General features: G+C 38.7%; 1 protein-coding gene across 4 annotated transcripts in view; it reads right to left on the bottom strand.

Annotated features, from left to right (window-relative positions):
• Nucleotides 1-1,676: 1,676 nt before the first annotated feature.
• Nucleotides 1,677-21,838, bottom strand: part of LOC101738107 (leucine-rich repeat flightless-interacting protein 2) — a 52,252-nt gene continuing 32,090 nt past the window's right edge. For 3 of the 4 annotated variants that reach the window (XM_038013181.2, XM_038013178.2, XM_038013179.2), the window contains 7 exons: nt 14,664-14,790; nt 13,914-14,032; nt 11,475-11,621; nt 10,859-11,135; nt 10,311-10,451; nt 7,991-8,178; nt 1,677-6,274 (listed from right to left, as the gene is read on the bottom strand). In XM_038013181.2, the coding sequence (XP_037869109.1) occupies nt 6,164-6,274; nt 7,991-8,178; nt 10,311-10,451; nt 10,859-11,135; nt 11,475-11,621; nt 13,914-14,032; nt 14,664-14,790 (1,110 nt within the window). In that variant the 3' untranslated portion in view covers nt 1,677-6,163. The remainder of the gene's footprint in view (nt 6,275-7,990; nt 8,179-10,310; nt 10,452-10,858; nt 11,136-11,474; nt 11,622-13,913; nt 14,033-14,663; nt 14,791-21,838) is intronic. The other variant, XM_062670745.1, reaches the window with a different exon arrangement.

Below are 21,838 nucleotides of genomic sequence, written 5' to 3'. Positions count from 1 at the left end.
AGGTAAGGTATTATTTTAACTTATATGATGCAGTTTATTAAATCTCTGCCACTTTTGCCAAAAAATTATATAGTTATTTATTTATTTATTATACCAACTCAGTATTTAGTGTATTCGAAAAGAAAAATATGGAGGAACCACTTCAGCTTCAATTATTATGCTTTAAACCAACATTATCTTTGAATTAAAATTACTTTCTGTTTACATTTCATTTCTACCTATTAAATTATTTGAATTATTAAATTATTATTATTGATTTAAATATTATAAATATGTAAATTATTTAAAAAATATATAAATATTATAGATTCATATGGATTACTCGAGTAAACTTGAAGTTGTCGTGGCCTAAAGGATAAGACGTCCGGTGCATTCGTGTGTAGTGATGCACCGGTGTTCGAATCCCGCAGGCGGGTACCAATTTTTCTAATGAAATATGTACTCAACAAATGAGTCGTCTATTATCAAAGGTGGCAATCTGTGTATTTGGACAAAAAAATGTTAATGATATGTCAATACAGATTGATTTGAATATAATCGTCTCCTTAAAAGAATACGGTTCAAAACCTGCATTAAATAAAGGTTAATACTTAACCTGTTATTTATCTAAGATGTCGTTCAGAAGAGTTTTGCGACTGCCAATGGAATACAAAGTCAATAATTCGTTTTTCTGGTTTACCAATAATTGTCCAAAAGTCACATTGCCGGCTTTGATAATAGACCGACTCAAATGTTCACGATTGACTTCCACGGTGAAGGAATAACATCGTGTAATAAAAATCAAACCTGCAAAATTATAATTTGCGTAATTACTGGTGGTGGACCTGGTGGACCACTTGTGAGTCCGCGCGGATAAGTACCACCGCCCTGCCTATTTCTGCCGTGATTTCGGTTTGAAGGGTGGAGCAGCCGTTGTAACTATACTGAGACTTTGGAACTTGTATCTCAGGATGGGTGGCGCGTCTACGTTGTAGATGTCTATGGGCTTCAGTAACCACTTAACACCAGGTGGGCTGTGAGCTCGTCCACCCACCTAAGCAATAAAAAAAGACAAGATGGTGCTCCTTACCTATACCCTCCATGCGGAAGCCTAAAAAAATATTATGAAACTGCCAATTCCAGATTCAATTTCTGTTGTGCTTGGAATTAGTTGGAATCAATAAAATAGGATTTATTTTCAAAATCGGCCACAATAAGTATTGTATATTATGCATTCAATAATGATAGCCGGGTTATAACGTCTTGGTTGGATTCAAAATTGTTTATTAACGATAATACTTATGAAGACTCAACAAAATGAAAATCAAACTTCTTACTTCCATTTCACATTGTACGCATAGTGGGACTTAACGAAAACGTGATTTAAAAAATTGTTATTAACACCAACGTGAAATGACTTCTAGCTTCGTAGTATAAAGTTATGACAGTAGATGTTATTATTTTATCACACATCCCCTCCCCTCCACGGTGTTTCCCGAGCGCTATGACATGTCCTTCTTCAAACGAGGCTTGTGGAGAATATTAAGCGATAAGCAGCGGCTTGGCTCTGCCCTTGGTATGCTGAAGTCCATGAGCGACGGTAACCACTCACCATCAGGTGGGCCGTATGCTCGTCTGCCTACAAAGGCAATAAAAAAAAAACATTAAAAAAACTCAAACAAAAAAAAAACAAATGATTCCACAGCATACTTTATTTTAAAATAATTCAAAATTTATACATATATCTGTTCGCTTCGGAGACAATTGGTCAATCCTAAATTAAACAACAAAAAAAAAAAACGTAATAAATTAGTAATGCGCAGCACCATAATACATACAACTTTACAAATAATATTCGTACTTAAAAAATAAGACTACACATTATGTTCACGAGGTGGGCAACACCAAAATTTATAATGATTATACCACTTTAACTTTGACACTTATATGATGGGGCTGTAAAATAAATTAAGTTTTAATTTTTAAGTGATATCGCTTAATGTCGTTTAAATTTTATCTGAGATAATCTACATTTACGTAATATACACAATCGTTCACTTTGAAATTAATATTTATTTAAATCGTGTAAACATTAGTACCAACTGACTATCTTATTATTCTTAATCTATTAAAACGGAGATGCAAAAGGTTAATCTTTCATCGATTGTTTTGAATACCAAATCAAAACGTTATAAAAAAAAAAAAAATATTTTTACAATAACTACGATACACAACGTCTATAACCTCGCAATAGAATGCTTTACTCACATACACTTACTCTTACGTCTGTCGCGCATGGCACATACGTCACTGAGAATATCCTATTAAAAGGACAATCAGCCAAACTTAATTGCAAATTACAAATTTAAAAAAAAATCATTAGGGTTGGCCAGTAACACTATTTCATTTGAACCATTAAATACGTACTCAAGTTTTTCATACATCAATAATATTTACTGTAGTAGAATTATTTTGTCCGTGCAGTTTGGGTCATAAAGAATCGGAGCGGTGCAGCGAGTATTTCGCTCTCTCTTCCACTCACGAGCCTTATGGACGGGCATAGTGATGCGCATTATTGTTGTCGATAAGCGTTATCGATAATGTATTTAGTTTTGTCCTTTTGTGGGTTAGTGATAAAAATGAAAGAAAAAATCACTAATCGAACACTTACACCACATATCGCCGCAGCAAGTTAACGAGAACGGCAGACATTAACACTTTGTAACTTTTTGGGAACTATTCTCATTTCAGTGAAAGTTTTTAACACATTGTTGATAATAACACGTGCTTGTACTGGTATATTTTTGCCAACAAGCAAAATATTTGGATAAATTCTGCCGTTTTGGTACAAAACAAAGGAGTAGCCATTATGTTACTAAAGAAATTTAGAGAGTGAATGCACAAAATCACATTTCTCTTCAACATATGTACTATAATTTGCAGGTAGGAACAACAAACGACTCATAACATAACAATGTCTCACCACCCTTCGTATACCACCCAGCCGCCGTGTATGATGACTCATTTGTTTTTATCGATAATGGCGTTGCGCCCGCGCAACATGCTCACCGCCCTAGCCGGGCTATCTTTTATGACCCAAACTGCACGGACAAAATGATTCTACTATAGTCGTGTCCGAAAAATCACCAAAAATAACTTGATTTTTGTTTGAAAGCTTTACCGTAATTTCCTACTACAAATATGTAAACATTATGCATTCAAGAATTAAATTAACAAACACATTCCCAACACAATAAGCGGGTGTGGTAACTATAAATTATAAACGTTTCCAAGAAATACAACACACGTGCCCTAAAACCTACAAATATTGGACGTCACATTCAAGCGATAATATCATCACAATAAATATTAGGGATAAAAAATTTTGAGCAAACATTTATGGGAGCGTTTATACCATCGCGAGGCGCTGTCGTATGGCAGAAGTTATACGATTGTCAATTTTACAAGAAAACTTCATCTTGTAAAACTAAAGTGGTAAAAATCGGTAACTTGTATTTCTACCCCTATAAATTATACCGTCATTCAATTCACAACATTATCAGTAATGATAAACATTTTATTATAGTTTATTAAGATGATTGATAACTGAAAAGCGAAAAAGTCCAAGGGCCCGCTTAGAACCGGTAATCCTTGTTATGGATGCGAATGTGACAAAAATTGCTTCTCGCCCGATATTAAATTTTATTTATTTATTAAAGAGCTTATTTCCTAAAATTTGTGATACCGAATGGCAAGTATTCCAATGAAACAGGTTAGTTATTTAAAAAAAAAAAGCGCACAGATACATAATGAGGCAAGCTAAAAATATTTTTAAAACATACTACTTATCTAATCTAAAATACGCGCAATAGAAATACGTAATAAATTAATTATGTAATACATGTTTTGTTGTTACTAATTAATATTTTACAAAATAAAAAAATACCATATCATTTACAAATTGAATACGATATATAAACAAATATTATAATTTACAAGATACGATTGGGTGTGACGCCATTTTGTTTTATTTGACAATGACAGTTTCGGAATGTCATCGTCTTGCTTCCGCTCCCTCATCGCAATAAGCCAATATCTTTACACTTGATATTTAAGCAATAAACTATACAGAGCTTTTATTTTATGAGACGGGCTGACAGCGCACCTTGAGACATGAGGTCGAAATCTCAATTGTACTTTAATGCAATTCTATTCTATTCTGCAAGTCTGATTGCAGACGAAGTGAGACTTATAAGATACAAAATATATTTCTACACCCGATGAACAATAAACTTGACTTTTAAAACAGTCACATATTACTTTCTCTCACCTTCACTGACTGGTTCTCTTAACTACATAATATCTTCTGACTCAAATAATAATACTATCTGGTGCAGGGGAAATTCCGATCAGATAAAACGCTATTTCGCGATCGAAAAATAATAATTCGATAGGTGAAAGGCCATTTGGTTTCAGCGATATTTTTGCAACATTGCACCAGAGACATTACAAGTTTTTTATTTAGAAAAAAATCATAACAAAAAAAAATCTTCAACTACCTACATATTTGAATTCAATAAACTTAATTAAAGTTCAATTAAAAACATCGAATTGTTAGTATCAACTATAATCTCTATATATAAAAATGAATTGTTGTTCGTTAGTCTCGCTAAAACTCGAGAACGGCTGGACCGATTTGGCTAATTTTGGTCTTGAATTATTCGTGGAAGTCCAGGGAAGGTGAGAAAATATAAAAAAGCTCGAAATTATATAAAAACAAACAATTTTGTTTTTCCTTTGATGTATCCCCTTGATGTGTCTTTTATTTATCGATTGAGGCACTACGAAGTCTGCCGGGTCAGCTAGTACTAAATAAAGGGACCTATAATTACAACGATAAATGCAGCGTATTCAGCGAAATGTCGCTTAAACCAAATAGCTTTTACCCCTCGATATTTCTCTACATTTTTCACTGCACTCAATGTTATACCCACAACACAGAGCTGACGAGTGGGGTCAATGTCCGACGTTTCCTTTTTGCTTTACATTGTGGATTTAAGAAATATTGACTTAATAGAAAGAGAAAAGTCTTGAATTATTTGTTAATTGTAGTATTCCGAATCGGCGAACTAGGAAGTTTTTAAAACGAATGTTAAAATACGGTAACCCTCCTCCCAGCAGTGGCCTATCAGCCCGCGCGGTTAGGTACCACAATTCGGCCTATTTCTACCGCGAAGCAGTCATGTGTTTCGGTTCGTAGGTCGATACAATCGTTATACAATGCAATCGAGACTACGAGCTCACGTCTCAAGGTGGACGCCGGAATTCACGTAGTGATGTCCGTGGACTACTGTTGCCATCGAACAAGAGGCGAACCGTAACCTCTTTCGCTCAACAGTGCAATAAATAAAAACAAAAAAGTATTTACGAGCAAATTAAAAATGCGCATCAAATAGTGACGTAAATAATAAAATAATATATGTTATTTTTTTCTTCTTAAAACTTTACAATAGAACAATAATGATTAAAACGAAATTAAGTGAGCACTGGAGAAACGAAATTGTTTAATTATTCTAAACCATAAAAAACATATTACTCCTGAATTATTCGTAGGTATTTGCAAAAAAGTACAGCCCGGTATCGAGAATTTAAATTTCATATTTCCAACTTTTGTAAATGTTTATTTTCAACATACAGACCGTAGAGTGTTCAAGTATGAGCCCATCTGTTCACTTAACACATATCTGGATTCGACTGATCATCTTAAATTAGAGAGGCGATTATCTTCAGGATGCTGTGTTGAGGTAAGGCGTCGACTAAGAGGATATTACGTGGGTGAATAAACCTTTGTCTTCGTGGTCGCGAGGTCCCGAAGCCACACGCAATGTATCACTACACTAAAATCTGAGTTATACAGGTATATTTTCAGTATACTTGATGAGCCAGCAATGTAAGTCGTACAAAACCCTCACACGCAGTGTATTACGCAGGATCTCCGGGTGTGTTGCAGATCGCGGTAGTCGAGTGGCGCTATATACATTGACGGTAGTTTCATTTAATGAATACTTTTTCGAATTCCATGTCGGTTCAATTGATTACCTCCTTTCCGTTGCACATTATAAAGTTCAATTTAGTTTAAATGTCGTATTCCGAACAACGCGGTCGGCGTGAAGCGTCGCGCGCCTCACAGGTCCTTGAGCAGCGCAGACTTCGCGTTCTTCAGTTTGTCGAGACGTTTCGTGAGGTGACTGTTCTCGGTCTCCAACTCCTCAACGCGGTTCAACGCTTCCCTCGTCTGGAAATTAATTTCGTGGATCAACACTCGCCTATACGTGATATATTAATTACACTAGTGGTAGGACCTCTTGTGAGTCCACGCGGGTAGGTACCACCACCCTGCCTTTTTCTGCCGTGAAGCAATAATGCGTTTCGGCTGAAGGGTGGGGCAGCCGTTGTAACTATACTTGAGACCTTAGAACTTATATCTCAAGGTGGGTGGCGCATTTACGTTGTAGATGTCTATGGGCTCCAGTAACCACTTAACAACAGGTGGGCTGTGAGCTCGTCCACCCATCTAAGCAATAAAAAAAGGAGAAAAGTGTCAGAGCGCCGTGGAATTCTCCAACCAGTCATTCGGTGGACGAGATTATTGGAAGGAAGTGTAAAAAAAAATTGCTTTCTCCCACTGTATGAGGGAAGGGTAGAATCAATGCTGGAGTGTTTGAGATTTTTGAGGTGGAACAGATGGCTACCCACTAAGATCATCGACACTCTTGTTCTAACCAGTCATTCGGTGGATGAGATTTGTCAAACTTGTCAAATTTTGATGGACGTGTCAAAAAAAAAAAGGTTTTTCCTCCCATCGTATGCGGGAGGGATAGAACCAATGCTGGAGATTTTTGAGGTGGAACAAACGTCTACCCACTAGGATCATCGATGCTCTTATTGATCTATGGAGCACGTGCGGCTTATATTAAATACAATTTACAATTTAGTAACTCTCAAATTAACATTAATTACACGAACATGCAAAACGCGTTTAAATTTCTAATAATACTTAATCGACATTAGCTACGCAAGGATACGTTACACAAACACAATATAATTTTAGTATTTTTTTTTTTTTGTAGACATCCGCTAATGTCACATCAAGGATACATTGAGAAACAGTCACCATCCACTAACACCCTCAGATATGGAAAATTGTTTGTAACTTTTCTATGAGAGTGGTAGAATGTAAAATGCAAACATTAGGAGTTACATTACGAGAGTGGGTGAGGGTAAAAAGATATAAACAAACTTCAAAGGTCAAAGGTCAAGCCGGGTACCGTTAGCTGTCGCCGTCATTGATAACGGCCCAAAAGTCGACCACATCCTGCAAATATAATTTCATCTGAACCTTATGTTTCTTTTTGTTTTTGTTTTAAGTGGACGAGTGCGACCCACGTAAGCATAAGTGAGTACTCACTGTCGCTCATTTACATCAGCAATGCTCTGGGCATTGCTGATGTGATGCTGCATTGTTGATTTGATTTGATTTTGATTTGATTTGATTTGATTTATGCGGGAATGTATACTATCATACCGATAGAGATGAAAAGTAATATTATTAAACTAAACGTAAGTAGTCCATAACAAAAAACTTATCGAAGGGGTAAACCGAAATTCGTCAACACGTCATTAAGCTTTCATTTTATTATTTAACTTAGGATAGATAATTAACGAGTATTTTAACTATATTATTCAATTTTGAATAACACTTATTGAGAATCTCCTTCTTATAAATCTCCGATAACATAATTTTCGTCTTGGCTGGTTCGTGAAGCATGAATCTGAAGTGAAGGTAGATTGTTGGGCACGAAAGGCCGTTGACCCCGTGCGTCAGTCTTCATATAATATTGTTCAAGACCGATTCATTTTTTATTAAATTGAGAAAGAAATACGTCTAAGAACGTAGCAGTGGCACTGTAACAGTGCCTTAGTTTTCGAGTAGGGTCGGTATGGTCCGTACCTCGCGCTGCAGCCTCCTCCGCTCCTGGTTGAGCTGGTCCTCGAGCTGGTCGTGCTGGTCCTGGCGGGCGCGCAGGCGGGCCAGCTGCGCGGCGAGGCGGGCGGCGCCGCCGGCCTGCAGCGCGGCCTCGGCCTCCGCGCGCGCCGCCCGCCCGCGAGCCTCCGACACAGACTTCCGCAGGGTTTCCACTGTTCACAAACATCTCCACGGTTAGTACTACTGTTTTCATCTGGAGCATTTTTATTGAACAATCATCATTACAATATTTTTAGAGTTAATATTAGTCACAATATTTTGAATTTTATACCAAACAAGCGGTCCGCTCCGGCTTCGTTCGGGTCGTTGTTTTATTTCTTTAAATAAAAGAACACTTATTGCGGCATAACTATAATAGTTAGACATATGGTGTCGCGACACTTTTTATAAATAATAATGCGTTCTACAAAGTCGTAGTACATTATTTTATTCTATCATCAATAGTTTTCGCAGGGCACGGGATGTAAAGAATATTTTAGGTAATTTTTTTACACCTTGGGTTACATTGTTGGAGTTTTAGTAAGGACCCCTAATTTTTTTCAAAAAAGATTATAGCCTATGTCACTCGGGAATAGTGTAGTATACAAACTGTGAAATAATTTTTCAAATCGGTTCAGTAGTTTCGGAACCTATTCAATACAAACAAACAAATCTTTCCTCTTTATAACATTAGTATAGATACAATGCCGTCAACATATTAATGAATATCAATTATTAGAATTAACACAAACATGTAAAGTCAAATTATATTATTTATCTAATATTCACTTGAGCCCATGGACAGCACAACATAAATACTTTAATAAAACATTAAATGTTTAGGTCAAATACATTAGAATTGCAACTACCCTTCCCTACGGCTTTATTGCTTCCATGAGAACTCTAAATAAAAAATTACATAGTTGGATGAAATGGTGATACTGTTTCTTGACTTTAATTATAGGGTATCCTAGCCTATTATAGAGTATCTAGTACCACATAATTTCTTACTGAGGGTGTTATAACTATCATCAGTCATAACACAACTTAGATTTCGTGCTCGTGAGCTCATGGTGTCTGGTCTTAGATGTCTATAGGCTCCGACTTGACACCTGATGGGCTGTGAGTTCGTTCAGCCCCCTACCCATAGGCAAGTATTAAAAGAGTCTAGAGAAGGTCGAGGTCGCCTCGGTACTAACGTTCTGTCAATTCGATTAGTTGCATATATGCATTGCAATAACAATTGGACACTGCATTAAGAAAAATTCAGGCTGTGGATAACCAATTTTCTAAATTTTAGTACGGACATTTGCTGCTCGACTTTTCAGCCAACCTTGTTTTACTTTTTTTTTTATATTTCATGATGAAGTTTACACTAGACATGCCCGAATATTCGGCCGAATAGTAGGCCGAATAATAGGTACTATTCGGCCGAATACCGAAAAATGACGGGCAGGTCTCAAATCATGTTTCGTCAAAAAACTCGAAAGATTTTTGTTTATTATTTTCACTACAAATCTCATAATATTCCCACATGGCCGCCTTTTTATTAATTCGTGTCATTTTTTAATGAAAAAACTATTGAGAAAGAAGTAACGAACAAACTTTTCTACAAAATCGTAATGTTTTATTTAATTTGTTATTTATATTGATCTGACAAAGCGTACCCTGACGTGATTTACTCGCAACTGAAACAGTCAAATGGCCGGACACTTCCCGCGCACGACGGAGATACATCCTGTCCTGTCGTAATTTTCTTTACGCGCTCGACTAACTAGCATATTGATGTGAAACATCTATATGCTAGTTAGTCCGACCGATTTCTGGCATGGCGACGCATGCCGTGGCGACGCGTCGCCATGCCAGAAATCGGTTTTACGTGCGGCTATAGATGTTCGATCGACGACGAATCGACTGTGCGATTCTCTCCCACTCGATCGGCGTTAAGCCATCTCTCTCGCTACACTGAGCTCGGATACCGATAGTGTATACTCCGTAGTGTATTCAGTGTTGTTTACTACAGTACACATAACCTGTGTTTTACTTGAAAACAAATTATTTTTTCGTAATATTTTATTTTATCATTATGACATATTTACTTTTACAAAATAATGTCGATGTTTCACATCTGCCAGGCGTCCCGTGACGGCTCACATTATTAGGTACTTTGTGCCGAATATTAGGCGCTTCGGCTGACAGCATTGCCGAATATTCGGTACTCGGTATTCGGCCAAATCACTATTCGTGGCAACTCTAGTTTACACCGCTATCTCTTAATGTCTTCTCGGCGGAAGCCCCAACTTACATTCGTCCTCATACTCCTGGTCGTGATGGTTGGCGACCCCGTTCTGTCTGGCGGCGCGCTCTTCGTTCAGCTGGATCTTCAGTTTCCGCACTTCGGACTCGAGCGCCTGCTTCGAGCTCACCAGCTTCTGTAACCGGACATCTGTGGGGGGACAGAGGAGAACACGTCAGCATCCGTCAACTCGCTTTGTACCTTGTTTGAGAATTAAAACAGAAGGTTCCCGTAAGGGAATTCCCCTAGAATATATCCGTTAACAAGAATTATTATTTAAAAAAAAACGTATAGTACTTTATACCGAAGGAGAATAAGATTGTTTGAACTTGCCACATTTTGTGCTAGAAAACACAATTAGTGACGTCAGATAAACAAAAGCGCTGAAAACAAAGATCCTTATTTCATTGGCTCAGTGTCCACCTAATGAACTCTACTAATATAATAATATGTGGGCGGCCTATTGTAATAAGTCAATAAGGGTTATTATAGTGCCAACTGACGGCAACAGTCTGCCGTTAGAGCTAGGTGAACAAGAGAACTAGAATAAAATTTACCAAGCGTTCCCTCTCCGACGTCATCGAGCAGTTGATGCGCGGCGTGCGAGACGAGCGCGAGGAGGGGTGCGGGGGCGGCGGGGTCGGGGGGCGGGTCGGCGGGCGCGGCGCGGGGCGGGGCGGGGGGCGCGGCGGCCTCCACGAACGCGAAGCCCGCGTCGGCGGCGGCGGCGTCCCGCGCGCGTATAGCCGCCCTCGCCGCCTCCAGCTCGCGCTCCACGGACGCGTGCTCGCGTTTTAAACGCTCGTGCGTCGAGCACTTCTCTTTGTGTTCGCGCTGGAATCAAACGATGCCTAATGATAACGGCCGTCTGGTGTAGTGGTAAGTGAAACGGTCACTACACAAGGTGGTCGCGGGTTCGAATCCCGCCAAGGGGAGGTATTTGTATGATAAATATAAAAATGTCTTTTCCAGGGTTATAAATGTATATTAAATATATGTATGTGTATAATAAAAATCTTATATTTATTTCGGTTATCTGGTACCAGTAACACAAGTTCTTTACGAACTTAGTTACCACCAGTTATTGCTGACAGGAACGGCTACAGATAATGTCACCACAACCACCAGAGACGATGATGCTGGTGGGACTACACTACACCCACGCGCGGTTACCTGTAGCTGCGCGTACTCCTCGCCGAGCTCCTCGATTCTGTCCTTGAGCAGTTCGAGCTGGTAGCCGAGCGCCGCCTTGTCGTTGTCCAGCTGGGCGTTCAGTATCATCGCCTTGCGGAACTTCTCTTCGACTTCTTTCAGCTCGTGCTGCAAAACAATCAACATCGAACATGAGCTATTTAGATTATAGGAATGGACAACTTTCGATAACATTACGTCATATCGAAGGGTGAAAAGTTAATTGGGTAAGCGACATTTTTGCATCTTTACAGGAGAGCCATTTAAAGTTTAAGAATTGGAAAAAATATCATAACAGAATACCGGTCATCGTTCTGTTCGTAAATTAACCCTCAGACACAGCCCACTGAGTTTCTCGCCGGATCTTCTCAGTGGGTCGCGTTTGCGATCCGGTGGTAGATTCTGCGAAGCACGGCTCTTGCTAGGGTTCGTGTTAGCAACGTCGTCAGGTTTGAGCCCCGTGAACTCACCTACTAGTAAGGGTTACGCTGATATAGCCTCTCAAGGGTATCAGCTTAGGTAGGAAAAAAAATAACAAAATAACTTCTTCAGTTATTTGAATGGGGTAAACCTAATTGAAGTTCAATAAAAAACATCGAATTGTTGATAGGAATACTATATAAAACGAACCTTTAATTACAAAGATAAGTGTCGCGCATTAAGCGAAATGGCGCTTAAACCAAATAGCCGTTCGTTCACACCTGAATATGAACTTTTAAACAATCAATTTCTCCTCATAATTCCTCGTACAGTCTCTACGCCTATAAACTACTCGTATTACCTGATTTCAATCTGATGATACGTTAAATTTTAATTATAAAAAACATATTTAACAGTCTACAAAGAGTCGTGGTCCTCTAGAAAAAAGCTTTTGTAGTGAAATCGTTACCTTTTTACTTTGCTGAAGTAAGTTGAAGTGCATTCGCAAACGCTCGCTCATGGCGTGTGCTATTAATCTTAGTAACTAATAGCTCAACATTAACACTATACACATTGAAGTCGACCACGAGAATACGCGTCTGACTGTTTGTCTTTTGATGTTTGACTGTTAATCAAACGATACGAATACGCTGCTCTGGCTTCCTCAAATTGCTGCTACTTTATCCACAGTATCAACTCCTAATCTTCTTTATCTACTCTCTTTACTCATATCTCCTACTTCATCAAACTTTTCACCCAACTCTCATACCGGCTGTAGGTACCGTCTCGTCTATATCTGCCCGGAATCACCTATTACGCCTATCCAGGTGGTCATTATAATTGCGGGTCGCATAGAGGGCAAGTGCGTCGTGGGCAGAACACCAGTCAGATGGTCAGATCTAGTAAGAGAAGCACTTGGTGGGAGTCTGTACCATGCGGTCCATGCCACCCATGATCGAACACAGAGGAAGAACGTCACATGTGGTCGTGATCCTCAGTAGTGAGGGAACGATATAGAAGAAGATGTGGTCAGTGTAAGGTAAAAAATTTAAACACAATGGAACTTCGGCCTTATCATGCTCTTCGCGCACCGGTCATCGTTCTCGTCGAACCCGTCGCTCCCGACAAAGGGCTCGGCGAGCAAATTAACCCACAGACACACAGCCCGCTGAGTTTCTCGGCGGATCTTCTCAGTGGGTCGCGTTTGCGATCCTGTGGTAGATTCTGCGAAGCGCGGCTTTTGCTAGGGTTCGTGTTAGCAACATCGTTAGGTTTGAGCTCACCTATTAGCCCGGTGACGCTGATATGATCTCTCTAAAGCATCAGCTTAGGTAGGAATAAAAAAAAAAAGCTCTTCACTAATAAAAACGAACATAGTTTAACAAATAGACAGTACTCATTTGTTTTCAATAGGATAACGCGAAGCTCTGAGGAATTATTAGAGATGATACCATCATCTCGTTTCACCATCGCACCGCCCGCCACCGGAGTAGAGTTCATCCATACTACCTGGAGCCACTGCAGTCATCTACAGTGCGTTTCCAGAGGTCTTTTAGCCACATACCATCCGGCTTTGGAATGAGCTCCCCTCCCTGGGTGTTTCCCGAGCGCTATGACATGTCCTTCATCAAACTGTGTTACTGGTGGTAGGACCTCTTGTGAGTCCGCACGGATAGGTACCACCGCCCTGCTTATTTCTGCCGTGAAGCAGTAATGCGTTTCGGTTTGAAGGGTGGGGTAGCCGTTGTAACTATACTGAGACTTTAGAACTTGTATCTCAAGGTGGGTGGCGCGTCTACGTTGTAGATGTCTATGGGCTCCAGTAACCACTTCACATCAGGTGGGCTGTGAGCTCGTCCACCCATCTAAGCAAAAAAAAAAAAAAAAAGGAGGCTTATGGAGAGTATAGGCAGCGGCTTGGCTCTGCCCCTGACATTACCATCAGGTGGGCCGTATGCTCGTCTGCCTACAAGGGCAATAAAAAAAAGCTGAGTAGCTCACCCTGAGGTCTTTGACGTTGAACCCGTCATCAGCGGAGTCCTCGGAGCTGCGTCTCGGTGAGTGCACTCCAGCGGGACTAAGCGCCGCCAGACGACTCCCCGTTCGCCTCCCCACCGACTCTGTTTATAAACCGGTACATAACAATCCATTACAACGAGCATATGTAATCAAAACATGGATAGAATAGAATTACTTAGGGTATTGCGTGCACTTGTCAAAACTTGCTACGGCTGTGCGACTTTTAAACTTAACTACACTTAAGCCGCGGTTTCATCCACCTTGAATTTGTTATTCTAATGAAACACGTTGCATTTTCCCTGGAAAACAGTTGCTTAACCCACTCTCTGGTCCACTACCAAACTTATAGCATCGGTTAAGAATATTATAGCCACGTGTGCGATAGTAGATGAAAAATCAATTCTTTATAGGATTTATATGTGAAACCCCCTGATGAGCTCACCTACATCACAAAGATTATATATACTATATCCTCCTCCTCTTGTGAGTCCGCACGGGTGGGTACCACCACCCTGCCTATTTTTGCCGCGAAGCAGTAATGCGTTTCGGTTTGAAGGGTGAGGCAGCCGTTTTAACTATAGTTGAGACCTTAGAACTTATATCTCAAGGTGGGCGCATTTATGTTGTAGATGTCTATGGGCTCCAATAACCACTTAACACCAGGTGGGCTGTGAGCTCGCATATAAGCAATAAAAAAAAATAAAAAAATCGTTTGCATAGTTGGTACAGTACCCGTATACATATCGAAAGCTTTATCGGCATGGTCCTCTTGTTCGCGTTGCTGTCGCTCCAACTCTCGCATGCGGATCTCCCGCGCTTCCGCCCGCGCCGCCCGTCGCGCCGCTAATCGCTGTTCCGCCTGCAATGTAAACGTAGCTTTTTTTTATAATTTACTAGCGACCCGCCCTCGCTTCGCTTCGGAAACTATAATTTATTATTGATTTCTCCACTATTCAATGGATGTTATTATACATATAAACCTTCCTCTTCAATCACTCTATCTATTAAAAAAACCGCATCAAAATCCGTTGCGTAGTTTTAAAGATTTAAGCATACTTAGGGATATAGGGACAGAGAATGCGACTTTGTTTTATACTATGTAGTGATTCGCTTTTTGGTCGTAAAACTTTATTGACATCCAATGTGAGCGTTAGGAAACGAAGAACGAGCCACCGTACAGTCTAAGGGTTGTGGAATATAGTCCGATAAATATTAGGATCGAGGTACAGCTTCAAGGAGCTAGTCACAGACTATTACGTATGTATTAATATGAGTCATCTCAAAAGCTAACGGCCGCTGGTGAGATGCGACACTCCCGACTGATATGATTCTCCTCCCGTTGTGATACGCCTGAATTTAAACAGATATCGGAAAAGGACTCATTACACATGGCTTGGCCTTACCCCTTGCCGAAGTCCATGGGCGACTGTAATCACTCACCATCGGGTGGGCCGTATGGTCGTCTTGCCTAAAAGGGCAATAAAAAAAATCACAAGCAACGCAGGTTTTGATAAACAGCGGCTTAGCTCCGCCCCTGGCATTGCTAACGTCCATGGGCGACGATAACCACTCACTATCAAGTGAACCGTATACTCGTCTGCCTACAATTGCAATAAAAAAAAACGGTTGTGTGTAAAGTCGGTTTACTGACGATAGTTGAACGTGACAACGTCATAAGAAAATACGGATGGAATGGTTTAATTTTTCAATTATCGCAATTATCGTTGCTATAAACAATTGACACCACATTCACTTTTCACTGAACTTCATACTTGACGAAAACATGTACACCTCAGAGCGAGGTAACGCCGCATCGAATTATAAGACGTTGTCACGTCAAAAACTGTAGGATGTCGTTTCAAAAACTTTAATTACGCTTCGAATCGCGTCCAACTGTTGAACACGATAATGTGAAGGCGTGAAAATGACATTCGTCACACTAAACCACACCTTATTATTATAATTTAAAAGTTAAAATCAAAACAGTAAAATTAAACATTCGAAAAGATATTGAGAAATGCGGTGACGATATTGCGCGTAGGCGAAATCGAGACAATTGAATTGAATGGGATTCCCCCCTCATCGAAGCGTGACGTGGCGTGGGCTAAATATAATTAATAGGGTATCTTTATTATCATTTATATATTAAACTAGCTGACCCGGCAGACTTCATAGTGCCTCAATGGATAAATAAAAGACCTAAACTTTTCTAAAAAATAAACTTAAAATAAACAAAAGGAATCCGTCCGACGGGGGACACATCAAAGGGAAAACAAAATTGTTATTTTTATTTAATTCCAAGCATTTTCATATTTATTTACCTTTAAACCTTCTCTGGACTTCCACAAATAATTCAAGACCAAAATTAGCCAAATCGGTCCAGCCGTTCTCGAGTTTTAGCGAGACTAACGAGCAGTAATTCATTTTTATACATAGAGATTAAATTAAATTAAATTAAATGTGTATCAACTGAAATATACCATGTACCATGAAATCTTTTCTAATATATAAATATAAAGTGGTTATTACGGATGTTCCGTTATAACTACTAAACCATACATCCGATTGACTTAAAACTTGGTATCCATGTAGAAAATACGTGTACTTAATGGACAGGCTAATATTTATATGAGTGTTGGACTCCCTACACCAGTTGCGGGGGCGTTAATGATGAGAATCTTTGTGGGGGTGAGAAATAATAATGTTAATTTTAAATGCTCAGCGAAGCGAACGGGTACAGCTAGTATACCAAACACCAATAGTTCTAAGTCTGTACACACGTACCTAGCCTTCATTTTCGCAATGAACCAAAGGGAAACGGGGGGTGACTGAAAATCAGCGCTGTTCGATTTATCGACCTTGAACAGCATTAGCTAAGCCACCTTTTGCCTTTTTCTTTTGTTTTCTTTTTTTATTTGTATTTTATTTTATTTAATACTAGTAGTACCTGAGATTAGTGCGTTCAAACAAACAAACTCTTCAGCTTTATAATATTAGTATAGATGAAAGGCAATAAATTATTTTATTATTATTATTATTATTAAATAAATAGGGACATTGCTGTTTAAAGATTAGGTAGGTACGCTATTTACCTAGGCAAAACTAAGTTAAAATAATGACAAAGTTAAATTTTAAGCCTTCATTAAAAATACAATACGTTTTATGTCACACATCATATTACAATTTATAAAATGTTATAAAATTATGCAATCATTATTTGCAAGGGGATCGGGAGCATTAATAATTATTATAATAAAATTAATCATCGTAGTATGCGGGTGCGAAATGGATCAGTTTAAGAAAGATAGACCCAGTACAATGCGCTTGGTGGAAAGGCCGTTTCATCTAACCTATGTTATATCGAAAATAGTCTCGTGTCGTAAAGGATAAAACACTGGTGTTCCAGTGTTCGAATCTTGTAGGCGGGCACCAATTTTTCTCTAAAAGTACATACTTAACAAATATTTGCGAATGACATCAACGGTGTAGGAATAACATCGTGTAATAAAAAACAAACCCGCAAAAATTATAATATGCGTATCTACTGATGGTAGGACATCTTGTGAGCCGGGACGAGTGGCACCCCAACCCTGCCTATTTCTATTGTGAAACAGTAATACGTTTGAATTTGAAGGGTGGGGAAGCCGTTGTAGCCATTTACATTGTTCATGTCTATGGTCTCCGGTAGCCACATAACACCAGAAGAACCGTGAGATCATTCCAAACAATAACAGAATTGCTGGAGGAGATATTAACTGGATTTGCTGCACTCATCCACAGTGCGACTCCAGAAGTTGCCGCCTTCCATCAGAAAATCTAATAAACTCCCTCGCCATTTCCCGAGTGCTCATGACTGGCCATTCTTTATATGAAGTTTCAAAATAATTCTTAGTGTGTCTCTGTTAATATCCATGAGCGAACGCAGAAAGTTTTCAAACAGTAGACCGTAGCGAGGATTTAAAAATGGGTCAGTACTTTATTACATACATTATTCTTTACCAAATCAGTGGGAGGAAGTTTTAAAATTCGATGTGTCCTAGTCCTCTTACTTCAAGCAAAGATATCCAATATATAGTCACTGAAAAAACAGTGTAACTGCAATTTTTTTATGAGTTATTCACTTAGCCCTAAGCACGTCATTTCGGATCCTCCCGATCCACTAACGGTGCTTCTAGATACATCAAGCACCGGTCATCGTTCTAAATGTAAATTAACCCACAGACACAGTCCACTGAGTTTCTCGCCGGATCTTCTCAGTGGGTCGCGTTTCAGATCTGGTGGTAGATTCTACGAAGCAGTTCTCTTCTTAGGGTTAGGGTTAGTTTTAGCAACTTCGTCAGGTTTGAGCGCCGTGAGCTGACCTACTTGTTAGGTTATGCTGACATAGCCTCTCAAGGCTATCAGCTTAGGTAGAAAAAAAAACATTGATAATTTAGTATTCTGCATAATCTACATGAACAAACAGTTCGACAGAAGAGTTCAGTTTCCCGACTCCCATCTCCTACCAACATCCAAAGAATAACAAAATATGTATTATTCATTACGGATGGTTCCCTTTTTTTTAATTACGTCTATTGAGGCTATATACGGTTGGCTATGCGGGTGACGGGAAATGCTATGTCATAACACCATATTCAGAAATACAGTTGTACCCCTGTGCTGTGGACTCTATTGGCCCTGACACATGCCTCCGTATTTAATTATCAGGTTACAATACTTACAATCATCTATAGTTGGACCAAACTATGAAGTCTTATATAAGAAAGATGGATACCTATATGTACATATACTTAATGGATTCGTATGCGTAATTTATTGTTAATGTTAAATCAATGACAAATTTATAGTACTAGTGATGTCGTGTTTTCAGATAGGTACCTATTTGCATATACACATCAGACACGAATACTGTTAGAAAAAATACACATATCACATAAAAATAAAAGCCTTATCGAAGTCGACCCGAAATAAAATCAGAGATTTACCGATAACACTATTCGGTATAAATTTCATCAATTTCCAAAACAAGGTCGATAACCTCAGTTTTGTAAGGCGTTGTGACATGACCTGTGGACAATGGACGGTCTAGAGAGACTGTTAAGACAGTTTACAAAGACTATATTGTGGTCTTGCAAGAACTTAGCCTTCTAGTTTCGTCAGTTTTTGATTTTTATTGTATCGATGGCTGGACGAGCTCGCAGTCCATCTGGTGTTAAGTGGTTACTGAAGCCAATAGACATCTACAACGTAAATGCGCCACACACCTTGAGATATAAGTTCTAAGGTCTCAGTATTGTTACAACAGCTGCCCCACCCTTCAAACCGAAACGCACTACTGCTTCACGACAGAAATGGGCGGGGTGGTGGTACCTACCCGTGTAAATCCTGCAGACCTTGAGAGTCGAAGACGATGGGTCAATTTAAATTGGATTAACTATCGCATTCATCACACGCAAGACTCTTTATCAGTTGTAATGAAACGGCGGTACCTACCCGTGCGGACTCAAAAAAGGTCCTTACCACCAGTAATTACGCAAATTATAATTTTTGCGGGTTTGATTTTTATTACACGATGTTATTCCTTCACCGTGGAAGTCAGTCGTGAAGATTTCTTAAGTACGTATTTCATTACAAAAATTGGTACCCTGCTGCGAGATTCGAACACCGGTGCATCACTACATACGAAAGTACCGGACCTCTTATCGTTTAGGCCACAACGACTTTTTTCGGTTTCTTTAGTCTATCGAGACACGTAAAGTTGACGCTGCTGACATCATTCAGACAAACGGTCGAAACCGTCTGTCAATCGAACTAGCCCATAAACACAACCCACTGAGTTTCTCGCCGGATCTTGTCAGTGGGTCGAGATTCCGAACCGGTGGTAGATTCTGCAAAGCACTGCTCTTACTGGGACTGGTGTTAGCAAATTCTCCCAAAGTTGAGTCCGTAAGCTCACCTACTCGTTCACACGTAGCTGGAATAGCCCCTTAGGCTACCAGAGAATAAGTAGGGGAAATAGTACAAATTAAAAAACAATTAAATTGTTTTTTCTATGAATGGGGGGGCTCCGTTTTTCTCCCCCATACCCAGCCAGGGCTTCGCCCCTGGACCCCGGCTCGGTACTCCACGGGTGCTAAGTTTTTTACAATGTCGAACTTTCAGCATAGGTAGGTGAAAAAAAATATTGTATAGAATAAAGAAAATATACTTTCTATTGAACCAAGCACTAACATAACTAACTATACGCAATAAAACAAAGTAACTGCAAACTTAAGGGTATCAATCAAATTATCAGGTTTCCTTACAAAAACAAATCTGAATATCAGGCCTATTGCTTTCACTATGGGAATATCGACCGTTAATCGAATTATTGACTGACATTTTCATTGCCTCGTAAAAAACCGGAAATTAATGAAGCGTGAGAACAAAAAAAAAAACAAAAATGAACATGTGTTAAGAAATGAAAAATTTATCAGAGTTTTAATTTCAAGCTACACGAGTAGTGCTACACAGTACACAGTAAAGCTAATAATGACGTCACTGCTAACATTGACCGTAGAAAATCTACATTAATCTCATTCTGTGAGAAAGAGATAGAACTTCGCTTCACAACCCTGATGAAAAACGTATCATTTAAATCATGAAAACATTATTTTAGACCATTTTTCTTTAAAAGATATTTAATTTAACGGCCGTCTGGTGTAGTGGTAAGTGACATGGTCACTACACAAGGGGGTCGCGGGTTGGAATTCCGCCAAGGGAAGATATTTGTATGATAAATATAAATGTCTTTTCCAGGGTTATGGATGTATCTTAAATATATGTATGTGTATAATAAAAATCTTACATTTATTTCCGTTATCTGGTACCTGTAACACAAGTTGTTTACGAACTTATCACGGGACCAGTTAACGTGGTGTGATTGTTAGTAAATATTTATTATTTATAAAATTATAAATTATAAATTTATATTCACTTAGTTTTCATAATAAATAATAATAGTTTAAAAAAATTAACAAAATACGCTTTTATAGAAATTCCAACTAAAAAATTGAAAATAAATTTTAATAATTTTAAATTAAAATCAGTGTAAGAAAAAATTATTTTATTGTAAAAAAAGCGTGGGGTGCTTTTTAGGATATTATCAAAATAACGCTACATATCTGTTCATAAAATAATTATAACTACTGATACCATGCACCCCACGCTTCTTTTTTTTACAATAAAATATTTTCTTCTTACCCTATTTTTAATTCAAATTTATTAATATTTATTTTCTATTTTTTAGTTGGATTTTCTATAAAAGCATATTTTGTTAGTTTTTTTAGAGTATTAAGTATTTATTTTATATTTTTTAGTTGAATTTCAATTTTTTAATAATTTTTTTTATTATTGAATTTTCATCGGTCATTAATAAGTATACCAAATTTCGAGTTAATCCGACGTTTTGAAGGGGATCAAAATCATGTTCAAAGATTCCGTTACATACTAACATACATAGGTCTGAAGCTAATGAAAGCGTATTAAAAACAACACGAAAATGCAATCATCAGCTCTGCCGTAATGAAGATGAACAAAAGAATGACAAATGACATTATCACAGTTCCGTAATGCAGCAACCAATTAGCCGGTGACCTCATCAGCGCGCGGTAAACGAGGGATTCGTGATGATAAATCATCAACGTCTCATGGTTTACTAACATTCTAACTAATCATCTATACTAATATATAAATCTGCAGTGGTTTTTACGGATGTTCCGTTATAATTACTGAACCATGCATCCGATTGACTTGAAACTTGGTATCCATGTAGAAAATACATGCACTTAATGGATATGCTAATATTTATATGAGTGTAGGACTCCCTACACCAGTTGCGGGGGCGTTAATGATGAGAATCTTTGTGG

Source organism: Bombyx mori, chromosome 10, assembly GCF_030269925.1.
Source record: "Bombyx mori chromosome 10, ASM3026992v2".
NCBI classification, from domain to species: Eukaryota; Metazoa; Arthropoda; class Insecta; order Lepidoptera; family Bombycidae; genus Bombyx; species Bombyx mori.
The sequence above is the reverse complement of the archived record's forward strand: the minus strand, read 5'-3'. Positions and strand labels throughout refer to the sequence as shown.